General features: G+C 35.3%; 1 protein-coding gene across 1 annotated transcript; it reads right to left on the reverse strand.

Annotated features, from left to right (window-relative positions):
- Nucleotides 1–10,291: 10,291 nt before the first annotated feature.
- LOC139852956 (protein DETOXIFICATION 24-like) lies at nucleotides 10,292–16,560 on the reverse strand. The gene is made up of 9 exons (XM_071842306.1): nucleotides 16,419–16,560; nucleotides 13,012–13,271; nucleotides 12,372–12,913; nucleotides 11,926–12,012; nucleotides 11,777–11,833; nucleotides 11,447–11,685; nucleotides 11,242–11,360; nucleotides 11,083–11,169; nucleotides 10,292–10,721 (listed from the first exon to the last, which is right to left on the reverse strand). The coding sequence occupies exons 2-9, from the start codon at nucleotides 13,258–13,260 to the stop codon at nucleotides 10,650–10,652; spliced, it is 1,452 nt and encodes a 483-aa protein (XP_071698407.1). The 5' UTR covers nucleotides 13,261–13,271; nucleotides 16,419–16,560; the 3' UTR covers nucleotides 10,292–10,649.
- Nucleotides 16,561–19,774: the final 3,214 nt, after the last annotated feature.

Below are 19,774 nucleotides of genomic sequence, written 5' to 3' on the forward strand. Positions count from 1 at the left end.
CAATTCATTTTAGTGAGAGAGAGTGGGATATTAGAGAGAGAGATCCCATTTTGAAGAAGAAGAAGGAGGTTTTTTGCTAAAGTTCAAGTTCTAAAGTTGTTCATCTACTTCCTAGCTACATTTTGATTGTGGTGGTAAGCTCTAATCTTGATTTCCTAGTATAATGTTGCGAAAGGGTTAGAGTTAGGGTTTATGGTGAACATCAAACCCATTTATTAGTGATTATTGGGTATTTTGGGTAAATTGGGTCATGTAGACTCAATAATGGGTTAGCTAGGGTTTTAAAAGTGTTAATTGATGTTAAGAAACCCTAATTGGCTAATAATTGGTTAGAACACTTGCTTGATGTATAAATGGGTGCTATTTGGGTATAGATGACCCAAAATGAGTGTATTGACTTTTATTAGGTCAAATGGGTCAAAATGGACCAATGTTGGTTAATGTTAGTGTTTTGTGTTGGAACCTAGTGATTAAATGTGTATGAAGACCTTAAATGTTAAGAGTTAGGGTTTTTGGTGAAGTTGACCCAATTTTAGGGTTAAGTATTAAAATGGGTCAAGATGGGTAATGTTGACCTAGTTTGGGTTAAATTGGTAAAAGATGACCCAAAGGGTGTTAACCTAGGGTTTATTCATGTGTTTGAGGTTTTGTAAGTGTTGAATCGAGTTGCTAGTCATTAGCACTCTTATAAATGATGAAAAACTTGAAAATGGGTCAAATGAGTCAAGGTTGACCTAATGGGGTGAAATGGGCATGAAATACCCTAAGTTTATGCTAGTTGAAGTTAATAGACTTAATTCACTAGCTTTATTGATGTTAGTTGAGTCTTGGCCATTTATGGGCGGTTTTGGTATAGTCGAGCTATTTAATGCATATTGGGTCATTAAATGCTCAAGTGTAAGTATTGTGGTTAATTCCACTAGTTGCGTAATTGAATGTGTACTTATGTATTAGGTACGATTGCTTTGAAGATCGGAAGTGCATAATCATCATCTTGGCGCTAAGGTGAGTGGAATAATTATGCGTGTACGTATATAATGTATTTATTTGTGTGTACGAATGTGGAATTGTCGCGGTGTTTAAGACACCACATTCTAGGTAACGAGTAGTATTGTCGCGGTGTTTAAGACACTACTCATAGTATGTTTGACGAGTGGTATTGTCGCGGTGTTTAAGACACTACTCATTGTTTAATTGACATGTGGTATTGTCGCGGTGTTTAAGACACCACATTGTCATGGGAGTGGAATTGTCGCGGTGTTTAAGACACCACTCATTGTATTGAATGAAGTGTGGATTCGTCGCGGTGTTTAAGACGCCACATTGTCGTAAGGGTGAGTTAGTCGCGGTGTTCAAGACATCACCCGGGGGATTAGTGATTACGCGGTGTGTAAGTAACACTAGTGGATGTTATGAACTCCAACGGTCTTGTAAGTACCGTTTCCCTTGTTCGAATTGGTTAACCAAGGTTGCGTGAATTATGTATTGAATGTATTTAATTATGAATCGTACGCTATTGTATTATTAGCTACTCGTGGATTTGCGGTTTATGGTATATGCATAATATTGTTGTATGATTGTCGAAATGTTAAACCGAGTATGATGTTGTGTAAGTGATGCAAGTAGGTAGATTATATATGTATATGTATAATTATTTTGCTCACTAAGCTTTGCTTACCCTCTCGTTGTTTACCTTTTTATAGGTTCGTGTGTGGATAAGGGTAAGGGCATTACCTTGGATTAAGTTTCCCGCTTTGATGATTAGGAAGCGCTTTTGGCTTTGGCTTGGAGTTTGACCGAGACTTGGGTAGTTTAACCCCAAACACCATGCTCGTTGTGTCGTTTGGCAATTAAACTTTTTGTGGTCGAAACTCTAATTTGTATTAAATTTGTATTTTTACACTTAGCGGCGTTTTGGGCACGTGTGGGCCCCACTTTGTAAAACTCGTTTAAACCTTAGTTATGTGTTAGTTTTACATATATAAATGTTCGGTTAAAAGCGTTTTGGCTAAATGTGTCGGGAAGCACCTCATCTTTTTCGCATTAAAGTGCACCGGGGATAGCCCGTATTTGCGCGGCGCGCAAGGGTGTCCGCGCGGCGCGCAGATGGTCAGCCAGCAAAAAAAAAATTTTTTGTGTCACAAATTTACAATGGTTTTTGTCGCGTATTGGTTTGGGATGTTACAAGTGGTATCAGAGCATGGTCTAAGGGATTTAGGTGACTTGAGATAGGCGCCTAGACTTAGACTTTTGTGTGTGCATTGTGCGGGACTTGTAGGACTTTGGGTCGGACCGGGACTTGGTTAGTACATAGGTTCATGTGAACTAATCATGTGTTATTTGTTCATGTTGTGTAGCAATCATCAAGCGAGATGGACGTTGTACTAGCAAGATAATGCGACGTGCTCGCGTAGTAATGACTAGCTACCATTACTACGGGTGCAAATCGTGTCAAACAAGCAATGTACAACGATTGTCGAGCAAGATGGGGTAGTGTGGTATATGTATATGTATATACATACGTGTTATGTCTTTTCGTTCCATTGGTTAACCTATTTCATTTCTTAAGAATGAAGACGGAAGATGAATACGGAACGGAAGGGCCTACTAATGAAAGGAAGAACGAATTAGCGGTAATGGTTGAAGCCGCGATTGGACAACGTGTCTCGGGTTTCGCCAACGGAGTTGGCCAAGTGGTCAAAGAGTCAATCGAAGGACGAGTAACCAAAATGGTCCGAGACCAAGTGACTAAGGTTGTAAGGGAAGAGTTTGAGAAGAGGTTTACTAGACCTCGAGGTGGTGGCGATGAGAATGTACTTGCAAGGTTGGAGTCACGTGCTCCTGGTAAGAGGACAAGAAGTGCGCCTGAAGGCGTCGGAAACGTGAAGAAGAAGTGTAAGGGAGGCCATGCTCCTACGTGTTATAATTGTGCTGAAAAGGGTCACTTGTCGCGTGATTGCACGAATGCGCCTCCTAAAAACGACATATGTTTCAAGTGTCGAAGGAAGGGACACCGAAGGTCGGAGTGTCCCGAGTTGTTTATTAATCAAAGTAGAAGTGTAATTGAGGCGGCTAGTAGCATGAAGAAGGGAGCGTCAGGCCCCGGTGGGCTAAAGTGTTACAAATGTGGGCAATGGGGACATAAGGCTCGCGAGTGCCCGTTGGGCAAGAAGGTATGTTTTTACTGTTGGAAGGAAGGGCACCAAAAGTCAAAATGTCCTAAATTGATTGCAAAAAGGGATTGTAAGTTGGGGAATTTCGCGCCTACGAGTTATGATCATCTACAACGAGGTTATATGACACGCGATTGTGCAAATATGGCTTCGAGCACGATCAAGTGTTTTATTTGCCAAAAGGAGGGACACCGAAAGTCGGAATGCTCTGAATCGTTTGCTGAGCGGGTTAAGAGGTTAGAGCGCGAGTACTCGATGGATGGTGAAGCACAGAAGTCCAATAATGCTACTTCAGGTACTCATTCTCGATACAAATGTGCTTTATTATTACTTGTGGTGCGCCGATGGATCCGATTGTGAATTTAGAGATTTAAATTTCGTTTCGAGGCCTAAATTTGTCTCGAGTGAGCATATATCCCATTTGTATCCTTATGGGTGCGGGGTTAGGAATTTCCATGATGGTACACTAGGTCGGCGCCCGAGTCGTCGACTCACAAGGGTGCAACCTAGGGGCGAATGCATTAGTGTAAATACATGGTATTGTTACGGGTAGCGTTCCTAATGGAATTACCCTACGTTGGAGTTGGGATTGTCGACTGCAGGGTGTAAGACTTGGTGCAACCAAGCATTCCTTACTGTTTGGGAAATGTTTTCTACCAAGCCATGGGGACGGGCTTTGGTTTTGGATGTTAGAGCGTGCTCGTTTTCGTGTGGAAATTGATGAGCCATGAGGTTCGTCGGGTGGATTGAACCATTAAGACCAAGTGTTTGATCTAGATAAATGTTGGTAATGGAGTCTTCGGGACGCGACGTTAGGTGCCTCTTCCATACGTACTAGCGTGGTGTCCGACTCCGATGGTGTGCGGTCACATTGTACTTAGGGTACCGGGGAGAAACCCTTAAGTACATGAGTGACCAGGTGGAATTTGATGAGCTATAGCAATGGGATTTTTGCAAGTGCAAGGTTGTGTAAATCGTGGTAAACTCTTCGTTTAAAGTGTTTAAGTTTAGGTTAGATTCCTTCGTATGCTCAGGGTTGGAGCAAGGTTTTGGTGACGTGCGTATTAAGAGATGCAAGACGGGTGAACCTTGTCTCTCTTATAGGAATTTCGATAATGCGTTCTGGCGAATTAGTTGTTAGGTTAGTGGTCACTCTTTCTGTGAAAGTGGGTATGTGTTTATCGTCGGGATTTATTGTTGAGGACCAATTCGCGAGAATTCAAGGACTATGACCAATGAGGACATCGATTGTGTATGTGGATAAGTGGACCTCCCACGGGATGCTATTATTCAACTATGTGGTTACAGAACGGAATCTTAAGTGGGGGAGTTGTACCCTCGCACGAAGGTGCTCTATTGTATTGTTACTTTGGATGATGCTCGTATGGATACGAAGCTAGTGTTGAGACCTACATTGGTCAACGGTGGTAAAAGTACAATTTGGAATAAGTTGTGCTTATAGTTTTGGGTTTAAATTATCACCAAGGTGGTAATGTGGTAAATCTCATTGGGAGATAATTGACGTATTCGACAAGTAAGGTAAGGTCCCTCGGTTAAGGGATGTGCGTACCGGATTCTCTTCTAGGGGATTATTGTTGTGCCTATGCGCAATATGGGTGGTTCTTGGCTCGATTGTGTTAGCCGTTTGGTTACCTTTGGGAATAGCATGATGGGACTTTGAGAAAGGGCACGATGCCTCATTCTCGTATACTTTGAGTGATAGTTACACAATGGCCATTATTGTGTACTACAAGGTGGTTACATGTAGGTTTATGATGTTAATTGCCCGTGTAAATTGTGCACTTAGCCGTTTTGTGCACATGGTGGTGAGTAATAGTCGTTTTCGACATCAGCGGTTTTTGGTCGCTTGCTTACGATTTTACGATAGTTGTGAACTAGTCGTGGTTGCGCGCTACTAAGAATGTTAAGTAATAGGTGTTATCCGTAAGGATTCTCTTTTGTCCGGTCTTCATAGTTTGGGTTGTTGACCTTGGGTTGAAATTTTGGTTGTTTTAGCAGTGTACCAGGTAAGGGTACGCTAAGGGTACGTGGCATTCTCGCGTATTCTGAGTTATCGTTATAGACTTCGGATATTGTGGGTATTGCACGTTTTGGGATGCGTGCAAATGTGTATTTACTTTTGGGTCAACCGGTGGGTTAATACATTTTGTGATGGAAATCGGATCGTAACGTTTGTTAAGTACCATAGAGCGTGGTTCCGGGTGGTTAAGTGACATGGATCACGAGGACGTGATCGATTCTAAGTGGGGGAGAGTTGTAAGACCCGTGTAATTATATTATATATAATGCTTAAATAGTAAACCGGGTTGTGGAGTTTTGTTATGTAGTTTAAAATGGAAAAGTAGCTGGAAACAGGGGGTTGCGCGCCGCGCAAAGGGAGGGCGCGCCGCGCAAAACGCTGGTGACAGCTCTCCTTGTTTTATTTAATTTAAACGATGGGCATTTCGGTAAATTCACTTCGAGGCCGGATTTAATGCTTGGATCAGTAGTTTGGGAGTTCAATTACTCCCTTGTTCACCAACCTTATCCTCCCAATTCATTTTAGTGAGAGAGAGTGGGATATTAGAGAGAGAGATCCCATTTTGAAGAAGAAGAAGAAGGAGGTTTCTTGCTAAAGTTCAAGTTCTAAAGTTGTTCATCTACTTCCTAGCTACATTTTGATTGTGGTGGTAAGCTCTAATCTTGATTTCCTAGTAAAATGTTGCGAAAGGGTTAGAGTTAGGGTTTATGGTGAACATCAAACCCATTTATTAGTGATTATTGGGTGTTTTGGGTAAATTGGGTCATGTAGACTCAATAATGGGTTAGCTAGGGTTTTAAAAGTGTTAATTGATGTTAAGAAACCCTAATTGGCTAATAATTGGTTAGAACACTTGCTTGATGTATAAATGGGTGCTATTTGGGTATAGATGACCCAAAATGAGTGTATTGACTTTTATTAGGTCAAATGGGTCAAAATGGACCAATGTTGGTTAATGTTAGTGTTTTGTGTTGGAACCTAGTGATTAAATGTGTATGAAGACCTTAAATGTTAAGAGTTAGGGTTTTTGGTGAAGTTGACCCAATTTTAGGGTTAAGTATTAAAATGGGTCAAGATGGGTAATGTTGACCTAGTTTGGGTTAAATTGGTAAAAGATGACCCAAAGGGTGTTAACCTAGGGTTTATTCATGTGTTTGAGGTTTTGTAAGTGTTGAATCGAGTTGCTAGTCATTAGCACTCTTATAAATGATGAAAAACTTGAAAATGGGTCAAATGAGTCAAGGTTGACCTAATGGGGTGAAATGGGCATGAAATACCCTAAGTTTATGCTAGTTGAAGTTAATAGACTTAATTCACTAGCTTTATTGATGTTAGTTGAGTCTTGGCCATTTATGGGCGGTTTTGGTATAGTCGAGCTATTTAATGCATATTGGGTCATTAAATGCTCAAGTGTAAGTATTGTGGTTAATTCCACTAGTTGCGTAATTGAATGTGTACTTATGTATTAGGTACGATTGCTTTGAAGATCGGAAGTGCATAATCATCATCTTGGCGCTAAGGTGAGTGGAATAATTATGCGTGTACGTATATAATGTATTTATTTGTGTGTACGAATGTGGAATTGTCGCGGTGTTTAAGACACCACATTCTAGGTAACGAGTAGTATTGTCGCGGTGTTTAAGACACTACTCATAGTATGTTTGACGAGTGGTATTGTCGCGGTGTTTAAGACACTACTCATTGTTTAATTGACATGTGGTATTGTCGCGGTGTTTAAGACACCACATTGTCATGGGAGTGGAATTGTCGCGGTGTTTAAGACACCACTCATTGTATTGAATGAAGTGTGGATTCGTCGCGGTGTTTAAGACGCCACATTGTCGTAAGGGTGAGTTAGTCGCGGTGTTCAAGACATCACCCGGGGGATTAGTGATTACGCGGTGTGTAAGTAACACTAGTGGATGTTATGAACTCCAACGGTCTTGTAAGTACCGTTTCCCTTGTTCGAATTGGTTAACCAAGGTTGCGTGAATTATGTATTGAATGTATTTAATTATGAATCGTACGCTATTGTATTATTAGCTACTCGTGGATTTGCGGTTTATGGTATATGCATAATATTGTTGTATGATTGTCGAAATGTTAAACCGAGTATGATGTTGTGTAAGTGATGCAAGTAGGTAGATTATATATGTATATGTATAATTATTTTGCTCACTAAGCTTTGCTTACCCTCTCGTTGTTTACCTTTTTATAGGTTCGTGTGTGGATAAGGGTAAGGGCATTACCTTGGATTAAGTTTCCCGCTTTGATGATTAGGAAGCGCTTTTGGCTTTGGCTTGGAGTTTGACCGAGACTTGGGTAGTTTAACCCCAAACACCATGCTCGTTGTGTCGTTTGGCAATTAAACTTTTTGTGGTCGAAACTCTAATTTGTATTAAATTTGTATTTTTACACTTAGCGGCGTTTTGGGCACGTGTGGGCCCCACTTTGTAAAACTCGTTTAAACCTTAGTTATGTGTTAGTTTTACATATATAAATGTTCGGTTAAAAGCGTTTTGGCTAAATGTGTCGGGAAGTACCTCATCTTTTTCGCATTAAAGTGCACCGGGGACAGCCCGTATTTGCGCGGCGCGCAAGGGTGTCCGCGCGGCGCGCAGATGGTCAGCCAGCAAAAAAATTTTTTTTTGTGTCACAAATTTACAATGGTTTTTGTCGCGTATTGGTTTGGGATGTTACATTCATGTTTATGGTCATAATCATATTCATGTTCTTGATCTTATTCATGATCATATTGTGCATATAAAAAAATATATATATAAATGTATATACATACATACATTCACGACTAAAAAAAAGGGAAAGAGGTTTAGATCTACAAAACCCTAAAGATTTGTTAAGGATTTGTTAATAGTTAAATAAGGAAACAAGTATATACACACCATATATAAGTACATGCATGCAATAAAAAGAAATTATATATATATATATATATATATATATATATATATATATATATATATATATATATATACGGCTCATATATATATATATATAAAAAGGGATTTTTGTTTAATCTTAAAAACCTTATAGATTTGTCAAAGATGTGTTAGTGTTTAAAAAGGAAACAAGAATATACATACTATATATATACATATACGGTTTACATATATATATGTACAAAAAAAAAATATTTTCTATATATACATATATACATGCGGTATATATATATATATATATATATATATATATATATATATATATATATTTATATAAAATATAAAAACTATATATATACATATATACGATATATATATATATATATATATATATATATATATATATATATATATATATATATATATATATATATATATATATATATATATATACATAAATACATATTAAATATTAAAACCCTAATTAACCTAACCCTAAACATTTATTATATAACCCTAATCATTAACTAATCATTTAATCATTACTTTACTAACCCTAATCATTAATTAATTACTAAACCCTAAATATATAATATTACTCTAAAACCCTAATACTACATATACTATATTATTAATACTACTCAACACTTATACACTTATACTACTACTTAACACTTACACTATTACTAATACATATAATATACTACATATAATATAATACTTATATTATAAAATTTTGACCACGATTACAATAGTCATCCACGATAACGTGAGGAGTACTTGAACGTCAACGCTACTTAAGGCCTAGGATGATCCTTGATACCACTATGGGACGCTTGTGGATTACGAATGCCAAACTTAGATTTTGGTCAAGAAATCCTGGGCCAACCGGTAACAATTGGTCATTCTGGTGACTCGGCGGTGGAATAGATGTTTGGGTATGGTGCACAATGTCAAACCCGAATATGGTAATCATACACTTAGTTACTTTCACACTTAATAAGTGGTAGACTTATTAAGGACAACTCACTAGTGTTCAACACTAACTTATTAAAAATGGAAAACTTACTAAAAGTGAAAACTTACTAAGAATGGGAACTTAGTAAAATGAACTACACTTAAACACTTGCATACTTAAACTTAAACTTGGTCAAAAACATTTAACTACTCTTAAATGTCATTAGGTTGACTTTCTGCTCACATTCATCCAACTCTTCTATTCCAAATAACAACTCTCTCTCCTACTTACTAAGATGAACTCATAGCCCCACTCTTTATTGCTAGCAATTTATTTTAACTTACTTATTGGGGTGAGAAAATGATACTTTTACTATTTACAATTTAGACACAAGTACCAACTGTTAAGCGATGTTAAACCTAGCTATGTTCAACAAAGTCCCTACAGTGATGTTTTTAATTGCTCGTTAAATGCATTCTTAATTATTGGGGGTAGGCCTATCGGGAGTAACGTCCCCGATACATTTGACTAAGTCTTTGTATTACTTGATAATGAAATTAAACCGACAAGGACAGAACAACTTGTCATTGGGGCAAACTTGAACGTTTAGTCTAAATATCACGAACTGGCATAACTTTTTGATCTGCAAGATCAACTTTATAAACAAAAATCTTGTGGTCTAAAACAACGGTCAAACATATTTGTTAAACCTATAATTTCACTCAACCATTTTTTGGTTGACACTTTAGCATATTTTGTCTCAGATACTGATTGATCAAGTTTACTTACCTACTGCTTATGTGATGCTACTTGGACTTAGGATCAAGAACTATCGCATTTATTATTCTTGCATTTAAAACATTTACTTTATTGTAATTTCAATTCTTGTAACGACATTTCATTTTCCGCTGCGTACTCAATAAAATAAAGTTTGTTTTATCATATAGTATTGTTCTCGTATATTATAATATGTTGGTTTATTTGCTATTAAGTCACATTTCGCCCAAACCTATATGGGGGTGTGATAGATTTTATCTTGCAACATTAGTTTTTAATATTTAATATTTAATATTTAATTGAACTTTCTTTCAAGCTCAAGTAGTCAGGTTGCATGCACTTCTGCTGTTCTGCAACTCCTTTAGCTCGTATTATGGTATTTAATTGTACAATATACTTTACATGTTTCAGTTAAGATCATACAAGTCAATTTATTTGGAGTTTCTAATACAAGCTATTTACATAAATAAAATAAAATAAAAAGACCCATTAAGCTTCCTTAGCTCATTCAAACTAATGCAACAATAACTATTGAACTCAACTTTAGATCAAACTCAAGTTAAAAGATATCCAACTTCATACTGTATTTCGGATGGATTTGAAACCAGTAAGGCACTGAATAGTAATGACCTTTTCATTATTACCTTCCTCGTTACAATTCCTTCTCAATTTATAAACCCAAATGATTAAGCATCGGACCAATAATCAACGACTAACAACTGAAAAATTTAACACCTACAGATTCACGTCCCATTAGATACCAAAAACTTTATCTTCAAGTGGAAGCACCACGAAATTTTTTAAGGCGTTTGCGATGTATCCTCAGATGACTTCACGTAAAACCGGTTTAACCGTTCCGAGGCCCTCTTAACCTACATTACATATAGTGAAACTTTCATTACATACCATACTTTGGGATAATAAGAAACCTCCATAGAAATAATAAATTTCACCATCACCATTTTACTTATTTGTCGGACATTCAGGTTATCATTCAGGTTATCGTTTATTTATAACGGGTCAAAATTATGGAACGCAAAATTAGATCTGTAAAGGTAAAAGGCCACGTAGGTCGAACGACTGAATATCACCTCAACTGTATTTAAAAGATAAAAACTCGTAAATCACTGTATTAGAAATTGACATTAAAGAAGGAAAAACGTTTTGGGTAAGCTAACACCCCTTTTTGACCCATTTCCCAACCGACTCGCTTCCATTTTACACCATGTTTACCTGATCGTCCCAATTTGTAGTCCATGCCATATACACAAGCGCAATTGTTTGCGTTACAACGCCGCCAATCATTCCAATCCATATACCCTGTCACATAACTCTTTAAAAGCTAATGGGAGTAAGAATACCAAAAAGAAACACAAGTGGAATATTGTATACCTTTACTTGAAGGTTAGTCAAGTATCCAAGCAAGGCTCCCAGTGGAATACCGATCACATAGAAGCACACGAGGTTAACGATGGCTATACTACCCTGCATTCCAGCACCAACCGCAACCCCTGATACCAACAACATTTATAGATTCATCGCACAAAAATTCTTGATAAATGCTGTTTGTTTAAGTAGAATTTAAAGGGGAGATTACCTGAAAGAACTGGATAAATGCTGTTGAGCAAGACTGAAAACGAAAGGAGTATCGAAAGGTCTGATACAGTATCGGCAACTCTTTCATCGTCTGTGAACAAGTAGGCAATATTCCTTCCAAAAACCAAGCAAAGAACAAAGAAAAAGATTCCAATTGCAAGTGAAGTTCCCAACAAGACTTTAATCGAGAACTTTGCAGCTTTAGCATTTCCTCTTCCTAATTCATTAGCAACACGCACACTGCATATTGACGATCAACACAAAATTTAGCATGCAAAATCAAATTATGATTTTAATACAAATTTCGCAAATGATTTGATCCGTAACGTACCATGCAGCACCTAAGAAACCGAGACTGATCATGAATTCCCATGCATTAATGTTTAAACTGCATAATAATAACAAATTAGGGACTACTAGACAAAATAGAATAGAAATAGAAATAGAAATACATATGAAAACACACTATGATATCAATACCATATTGAGAAAGCGGAAATAGCAACTTCTGCATCTGCCATGTACCCCGCAAGCAACACCAGTACAGCATTATACCATAGCTCCAAGCTAAACATGTACAACAAATAAATTTTTATGTTATACATGGCACGTAACACTTATAGTATCTCTTAAAGGTAGCAAAAAGTAGATACCGTATTATTAGTAAACCATCCACCATAATCTTAAGTAAGTTTGCAAGCAATTACCAATTATAAACAAACGGATTGATTAACATTGTATATTATTTGTTAATGGCTAAATAACAAATTAGCTGACTACGAAACACTTTGAACCAGTTAATCAGGTCAGAGGGTCTTAAATACTTATGGTTGGGATGCTTACAACATCCTAAATCATTCTATCTGAAAGTAAATTATTAAACTAATTGTTAGGATGCATAAGTAAAAAGGGCATGTATTACTTACCAGACCATCACACCGGACGATATCGAAAGCTTGACAACAGGAAACAGATCCTTAAACGCAGCAACTGTAAAACCTTGCCATGAACGAGGACACCAACCACCAAATATGTAGATGAATTCTCCGACCACAAGGAACCATGATGACATCGATAATGCAATCATCGCACCACCAACCCCAAGGTTTAGCTTATACACAAAAAGCAAGGACAAAGGGATGTGGATGGCAAACTGGAATATTGAAAGCCATGCAATGACCATGTTCTTCAACTGTGCTTGTAGGTACATTTGTATAGTCAAACTGAAGACAAAATTGTAGACAAAAGGGATGAACCAAAGAGAAATATATCCACCACTATTTGCTACATTTTCGGCTTCGCCTACAAGTTTGAAAATTTGGGTTGCAAAGATGAAAATCGGCAGCAAAACGGTTAAAGTAATCAAGTCTACAATCCATGATCTTTGCAAGTAAATGCCCATCATGTGGTGTTGTCCTGCACCGAATGCTTGTCCGCAAAGAGTTTCGGTTGCGCTTGACATTCCCAACTGTCGGTGAACAGAGCAAAATACACATCAGAGGCATATATATAATGTCTATCTCATCTTTTAGGTTAAACATATAGTAATTGTATGTACAAACTTACAAGGATTCCGTTGACGAATCGGACACTAAGTGTTTGAACAAGGGCATAGCCGGCAAGGTCTAACTTACTAATATGGCCGATAAATGATTGTGTGATGACAATAGTTCCAAATACGCAAACTCTTGATATAACACCGGGTAAAGCAACTCTCCATATTTTTCGGGATTCATCCCATATCCTCGTTTTCAAGTCACCCTCTTCCTCTTCTTCATCACGTGGAAGTAACTTCGTTTGAATTCCATTGTCCATGGTTCTTTAACCTATTTATAATATAATTGTAATCTTTTTTTCCCGCGAAACGAGACATATAAACTACTATATATCAGGGAGCTTTCATCAAAAAATGAAAGCAACCAAAAACCGAAGAATACAAGAAGGACGGCTAGGCTCGAAACTAAAAAACACTACTAAAAACGACGCGAACAAAACATCCACTATCGAGCCTAACGAACAAAAAAACCGCAAACAACATATAAAAGGAAAGTGGAAAAGCAATTAAACCTAACCGGCATAAACCAAACTAACCCGACAACTACACAAACAAAGACGGCCAAAACAGAAACCACGGAAGCCACACAGTGAACAAAACTCCAAACGCGATAGAACAAGGACGAAGCTATACGTCTTTGGAAGAAAGATCACGATCCTTGTGCCCCTTGGGACCTGCTTTAAACAATTTGCGTCGACCTTATCGCGATGGAGCTGCTTACCAGACCTTGATTTAAACGAATATGACAATAGAATTGTGATCTTTTTTGTTGTTGCTAAAAACGAAAACTATATAACAAAATCTTTTTCTCGAAAAGAGAAAAAGAAGAAGAAAATACAAGCAACAATAGCAGACAGGGCTCGAAAACGGTAAACCATAACTAACATCCTAACCGAACAAAAGCTAACTAAATACGAGTAACAATAGAATTGTGATCTAATGAGATGTATCAAAATTCATTAATTACTAATGGTCAAGTTGTATGATCCAGATTCTCACATGATCTATATGCTAGCATTTGATTTCACATCTCTATATTTTTAAACAAATACTATACAAAAAACTGTATAAAGAAAAATGATATATACCACCAGCGATGAGAGCAGGACAAACAAAGATTCCCATTGGTAAAAGGAGTAATAGCTATGTGGTAATAGACCTCTTACCAGTAGCAGATAAACATCATGAAAAGACTTGTCAATTGACAATATTACTTACCAAAAAACTTACAGTAATGATTAATTCGCAAAAGATTAAATGTTCAAGTTTTCTGATATGACCTATCACTTACCGGTTAACATTTTTTTTATTAACTCACATTACATAACATTCAAGATAGTTGTCAATTGTGATGCCATTTCAACTACAAGGTTGAGGGTGGGGTGTGAGTATTTGACTTCCTAAATAAAAAATAAAAAATTATAGTTACATAAAAAAAGTCAATTTTGTTTCAAATTTAACAAGGTATAAACATTTATAGACGAACATGTTTTAGTATAAACATTAGGAGTAGATGTAGAAAGACGTATCTAAGTACATCTAAATCATGCTGAGACATATATTCACCACGTAAAACCCTTTACCAAAAAAAAAAAAAAAAATTCATGTTGAGACATGCATCATCGAATGCAAATTATCATATAGTACCGGGGTATGTCTCAAATAAAATATCAAGTTCTTTTGTAACCGTTGCTCTTCATTATAAAAAACATGTTCGTTGAAAACGCGCGCTGAAAACACGCCTCAAAAAACGCGCCTCAAAAATGCGCGTCGAAAACACATGTCGAGAACGCATGTCGGAATCGCGCGTCAAAAACGTGAGTCAAAATCGAGAGTTGAAAATGTTGGTCGATAAAGGACTTGACATGTTATGCAAAGTTGACACGCAAAGTTGACACTTAACTGAGAAAGTTAAGAAAAGTTAACGACACACCTCGTTTTGATTAACTTTTGAAAAAAGACTTTTTTTTATATCCGAATGAAATAGATTACATATAATAGAAAAACCGGAAAAATATATTACCTTTTGATGTATTTTGCCTTATAAAAAATATAATCTATGAGCAAAGATGTATGTATTGAAGGTGATGATGAAAATTAATGAACAAATAGTCATTTCACATCTAAGGAATAAAGCTATGCTTTCTTATACTTTCTAAACTCTAAACCCATTACTTCTTCACCAAGAATATAGGCGCACTTTTTTTATTGATCATAGCATCCCTAATTATTCTATGCTTAAGTTTTCCGAAATTTTTTTAGGGTGAAAAAAAAAATGTGTTTTAACTTTTTATCTGGAATAAATTAATTTTTACTCCGATGTATTTTCGTAAACTTCGAGGAAGGGCTCAAAATGGTCACAATTAGATTAAAAACAACATCATAATAACCGAAAGGGTACACACATCTTTAAAACATAATTTATCTAGATAAACAACTACTCCGAAAAACTTTATAATAGTATAATTTTTTATTAAAAAAATCAATCATTTGTCAGTATAGTAATAAATGGGTTTGAACTTGTATCAAGATTTCAGAACAAGAGTTCTCACTTTTCAGCGCAAGTTTTACTATTTAAGTGTAAAAAAAATTTGACACGTGCTCAACATGTAAAGCTTGTGATGATGCAATTGAGTCCACGTGCCAAAGCTAAAATATGTCACGTGTGTGCATTTCTGTTGCAAACAAACCTCCTCGTTTATTACTCCGTAAGAGAAATTTCGCTATTTTACAATTTATCCTCTCGTATTCACCTACCAAAACATCTACGGAATCGCACAACTCTTATACAATATGCAACATCGCTTGTACATATGTATAACAAACACACCAAGGGTACAATTCATACTCCACAAGACCACAAAGTACTACTACTCCTTACAACTCCAAATTCAAATTCAGGCTTCCTTCAAATCATAATGTGTCTCGTGATCGACTACCGTATCATATATAATTAACGATCAAAACGTCAAACCGTAAATATAAATATAAATATTTATGTAATATGAATCGATAAAAAAAATTAATTCGTATTCTAAACAATTACACTAATTGTACTGTTATCGTAGTAAGTTTAATTGATTAAAGCTCTCGAACGATACATACGTACATATAAACATTGACGTTTATGGTGAAAAACGTCGATATTAGCAATCTATTAATCGTGAAATAAACCAGAAATTAGATTCCGATTCTATAATATGTTACATAGTCGATCAGAGTCAATACACACTAATATATCATTCATCAAATATTGATGATCCTAACCTAAACATGCAGGTTAAATAATCGGCTATAAAATCGTAATGAAATTAAAATTTTGATGTTAAGTGAAAGAGATAGAGTGTATCAATTTAGGAATCGAATAGATAGCCGAATCAAATGTGTATATATAATGAATAAACGAATGTAGACTTACGTAAAGTTAGGCTGTGAAATGAATTCCGATGAACGGACGATTACGGTGGTCTCTTCCGATAAAAGTGATGGCGTCGTTACGGCGTTGTGTAAATTTAGAAATGAGTAGAAGAATGATGAGAGTATTTATATTTACTATTTGATTTTAATTGACAGCTAGAGGTTCGGGGTGTGTATTGTGTGACACATCTCCACACCGATATTTATCATTTACTACAGTATCATTTATCATTTATCATTTATCATTTATCATTCATTATTATTTTTATTTTTTTCGAAAGGCTAAATATTATTAGAACACGAAGCAGGCTAGGTAAGAACCAAGCCCAAAATCATTATTATTTATTTATCATTAATTATTAATTATATATTGAAATTGAAATAAAATATAAATAGATAACAACAATTTATGGTTAGCACGATAACACATCTTATGGGCTTTATATGCTTCTGTCACTGTATTTTGGATTGATAACCTTCATTGCTTTAATAGAGGTTTCTATCAACATATTTTTTTTTTTTTTTTTTTGCCAAAAAATTAGAAGAATAGGTGTGAATGTGTAAGATCGATATCTTAGGCATTCGGTCTAATTTCTTCCTTTCTATTGTTCAGTGAGTTCGTGTCTTACAATAGAGCTGTCATATATCTTGTAATATGTTTGTACTTAAGGTGTTACCTCTTGAAATCTTAAGAGAATTTGGTTTGCTTCAATCGTAGGTTCAAATTTGTTCGGACATTTTTTGAGATTTGAGATTTGAGTTTGAGCTATTTCAATTGGGTGGTGATATATTCACGATCTTTTTTACTACATCCACCATAAATTATGCATTAACATGTTATACTATACACAATTATGATAGATGTAGTATAAAAGAGGGTGGATATATCTCTACTCATTTCAATTAGCTATAATGCTAGGGGTTCGCTCTAATTTATATTCCAATTGTTTGCCCTTAATTTGAGAGTTCGAATGAAGTTAATGATTGTTCTTGAAAAAAAAATCAATATTTAAAAAGGAAAAATGATAAACGTACCCACGTTTAAGCATTATATACATAAATTAGTTTCGTATTTATAATTAACCGTTGCAATTAATAACACACTAATACCGAAATTATATAAAAAAAATTTGATATTAAAAAAAGAATTTATATATTTTGCAATTAATTCAACATAGTAGGGGTGTTCATATGTTCGGTTTTTCGGATTATTCGATTCGTTTATTTTTGGTTTTGAAACTTTTAAAATCAATACCGAAAACCTAACTGAAACCGAATTCAAATATCAAAATCGAAACCGAAACCAAACTGAAAACCGAATTTGAATTCGGTTTGGTTTCTGTTAAAACTGAATTCAACTTTCAGAATCAATTTTTTACTTTTTCCCTATTAGATGAAAAAACATTATCGTATTAACTTTGTAATATATCATACTAAACTAATATATATATATATATATATATATATATATATATATATATATATATATATATATATATATATATATATATATATATATATATATATATATATATATATATATATATATATATATATATAGAGAGAGAGAGAGAGAGAGAGAAATGTGATCAAGTGAGAATGTTCTCATTTATATAATTTGTGAGAACAGATCTAGACTGTTCATGTGATGACCCGTCCAAATCCATTTGGACGAATACATCATTCATCGATTTCACAGTGAGGTACTGACCTCTACATGATACGTTTTGTAAACATTGCATTCTTTTGAAAAGGCACACCATAATTGAATAACAAATTCCAAGGTTTTTGACGTTTGATGATTTCTACATATAGACAATCACCGTAAATAATAGTTTACAATACTACATCCGTTGATACTACAGTCAAAATAAGATACATGGTGATGATTTTGTGAATGCAACGTTTTCTCGAATAAAGCATGTATGACTCCATGCACATAACTTGTATCACATATAAGCAAACAGCGGAAGACTTCTAGGAACCTGAGAATAAACATGCTTAAAAGTGTCAACACAAAGGTTGGTGAGTTCATAGTTTTAATGTTGCGCATAATCTGTATATAAAGGTGGATCACAAGATTTCAGTTGTTTCACCCAGAAACATTTATCAAAATATTCTACGAAATTGAGCACCCTGATAACTAAACTTTAACGTTATAATAAGTACCCCTGTTTTAACATACATGCAACCAACATGTACAATATACGCAATCCAACGTGTATTAAACTCAAATAGTATACGTCTGTTTTATAGTTCAGGCTAGGGTTTCTATACCTGGAACAGACGGGGATGTCAAGCCCTATGGATCCATATATAACTATTCGCGTCCACCGATTCTTATAACCGGTAGCTACTAGTTACCAAAGCTAAGGGATTTTCGGTTCAAACTCAGTGTAGAATTAAGTATGTACTTGTATCCATTGCGTTTAAAATAAATGCATGTATTCTCAGCCCAAAAATGTAAATTGCAAAGCAATTAAAAAGGGAGCAAATGAAACTCACCGTAACAGCACATAAGGTCATTCACCGAAATGTGACCGAAACTTGGAATGCAAAATAACCGTAGATCTCAACCTAGAGAACATATGTTGGTCAATACATGTCTAACAAGCTAGGTCTGGTCATAGTGTATCACAATCCTAATGCTCGAGATCGACATGAAAAAGATAACAAAAGTCATCTCAAAAGTCAACCTGACCCAATATGATCTTTTAAATCTATACATGTTTATTAACATAGTATAAGTCTTGATAATTGAACGAATTTAGTTTATCAAACTCAAAATATTATTTATTTCAGGAGCTATATTATATTTGAATTATCATGGCAATCGAAAATATTTTATTATTTCACATAGTTTTCCAATACTTGTAAAATCAGATTATAGTGTTTATAAAGCTTTAAAACATGTTAAGACAGTCAATTTTGACAATTGTTCAACGAGACGTGCCTTATATAAGAATTCATTTACTCGACTAATAATATTTGGAAATTCAATTTATCAATCTCATAAACAAGTTGTTTAAATATCAATTTACAGTTTCAAACACAATTTCAATTAATATTAATCATAATTCAGTTGACCATATCTTTTAATCCGTTCATCGAAATCACGCGATTTCTAAATGAAAAGTTATTAATTTTTCGTCAGCTTTCCAATAACGTGCATATCATATACCTTATATCAATAGTATATGTATTAAATTCGTGATTCATCGTAAAACTATCTAACGACGAAATTTAGCATACAAGCATGTATAAACATATATACTCGAGCACTAGACATGGATAGATAAGATATAAATGCTCACGTATCAATATTGTGATTCAATATTGTAGGAAAGTACGTAGACG

This window comes from Rutidosis leptorrhynchoides, chromosome 6 (assembly GCF_046630445.1).
Source record: "Rutidosis leptorrhynchoides isolate AG116_Rl617_1_P2 chromosome 6, CSIRO_AGI_Rlap_v1, whole genome shotgun sequence".
NCBI classification, from domain to species: Eukaryota; Viridiplantae; Streptophyta; class Magnoliopsida; order Asterales; family Asteraceae; genus Rutidosis; species Rutidosis leptorrhynchoides.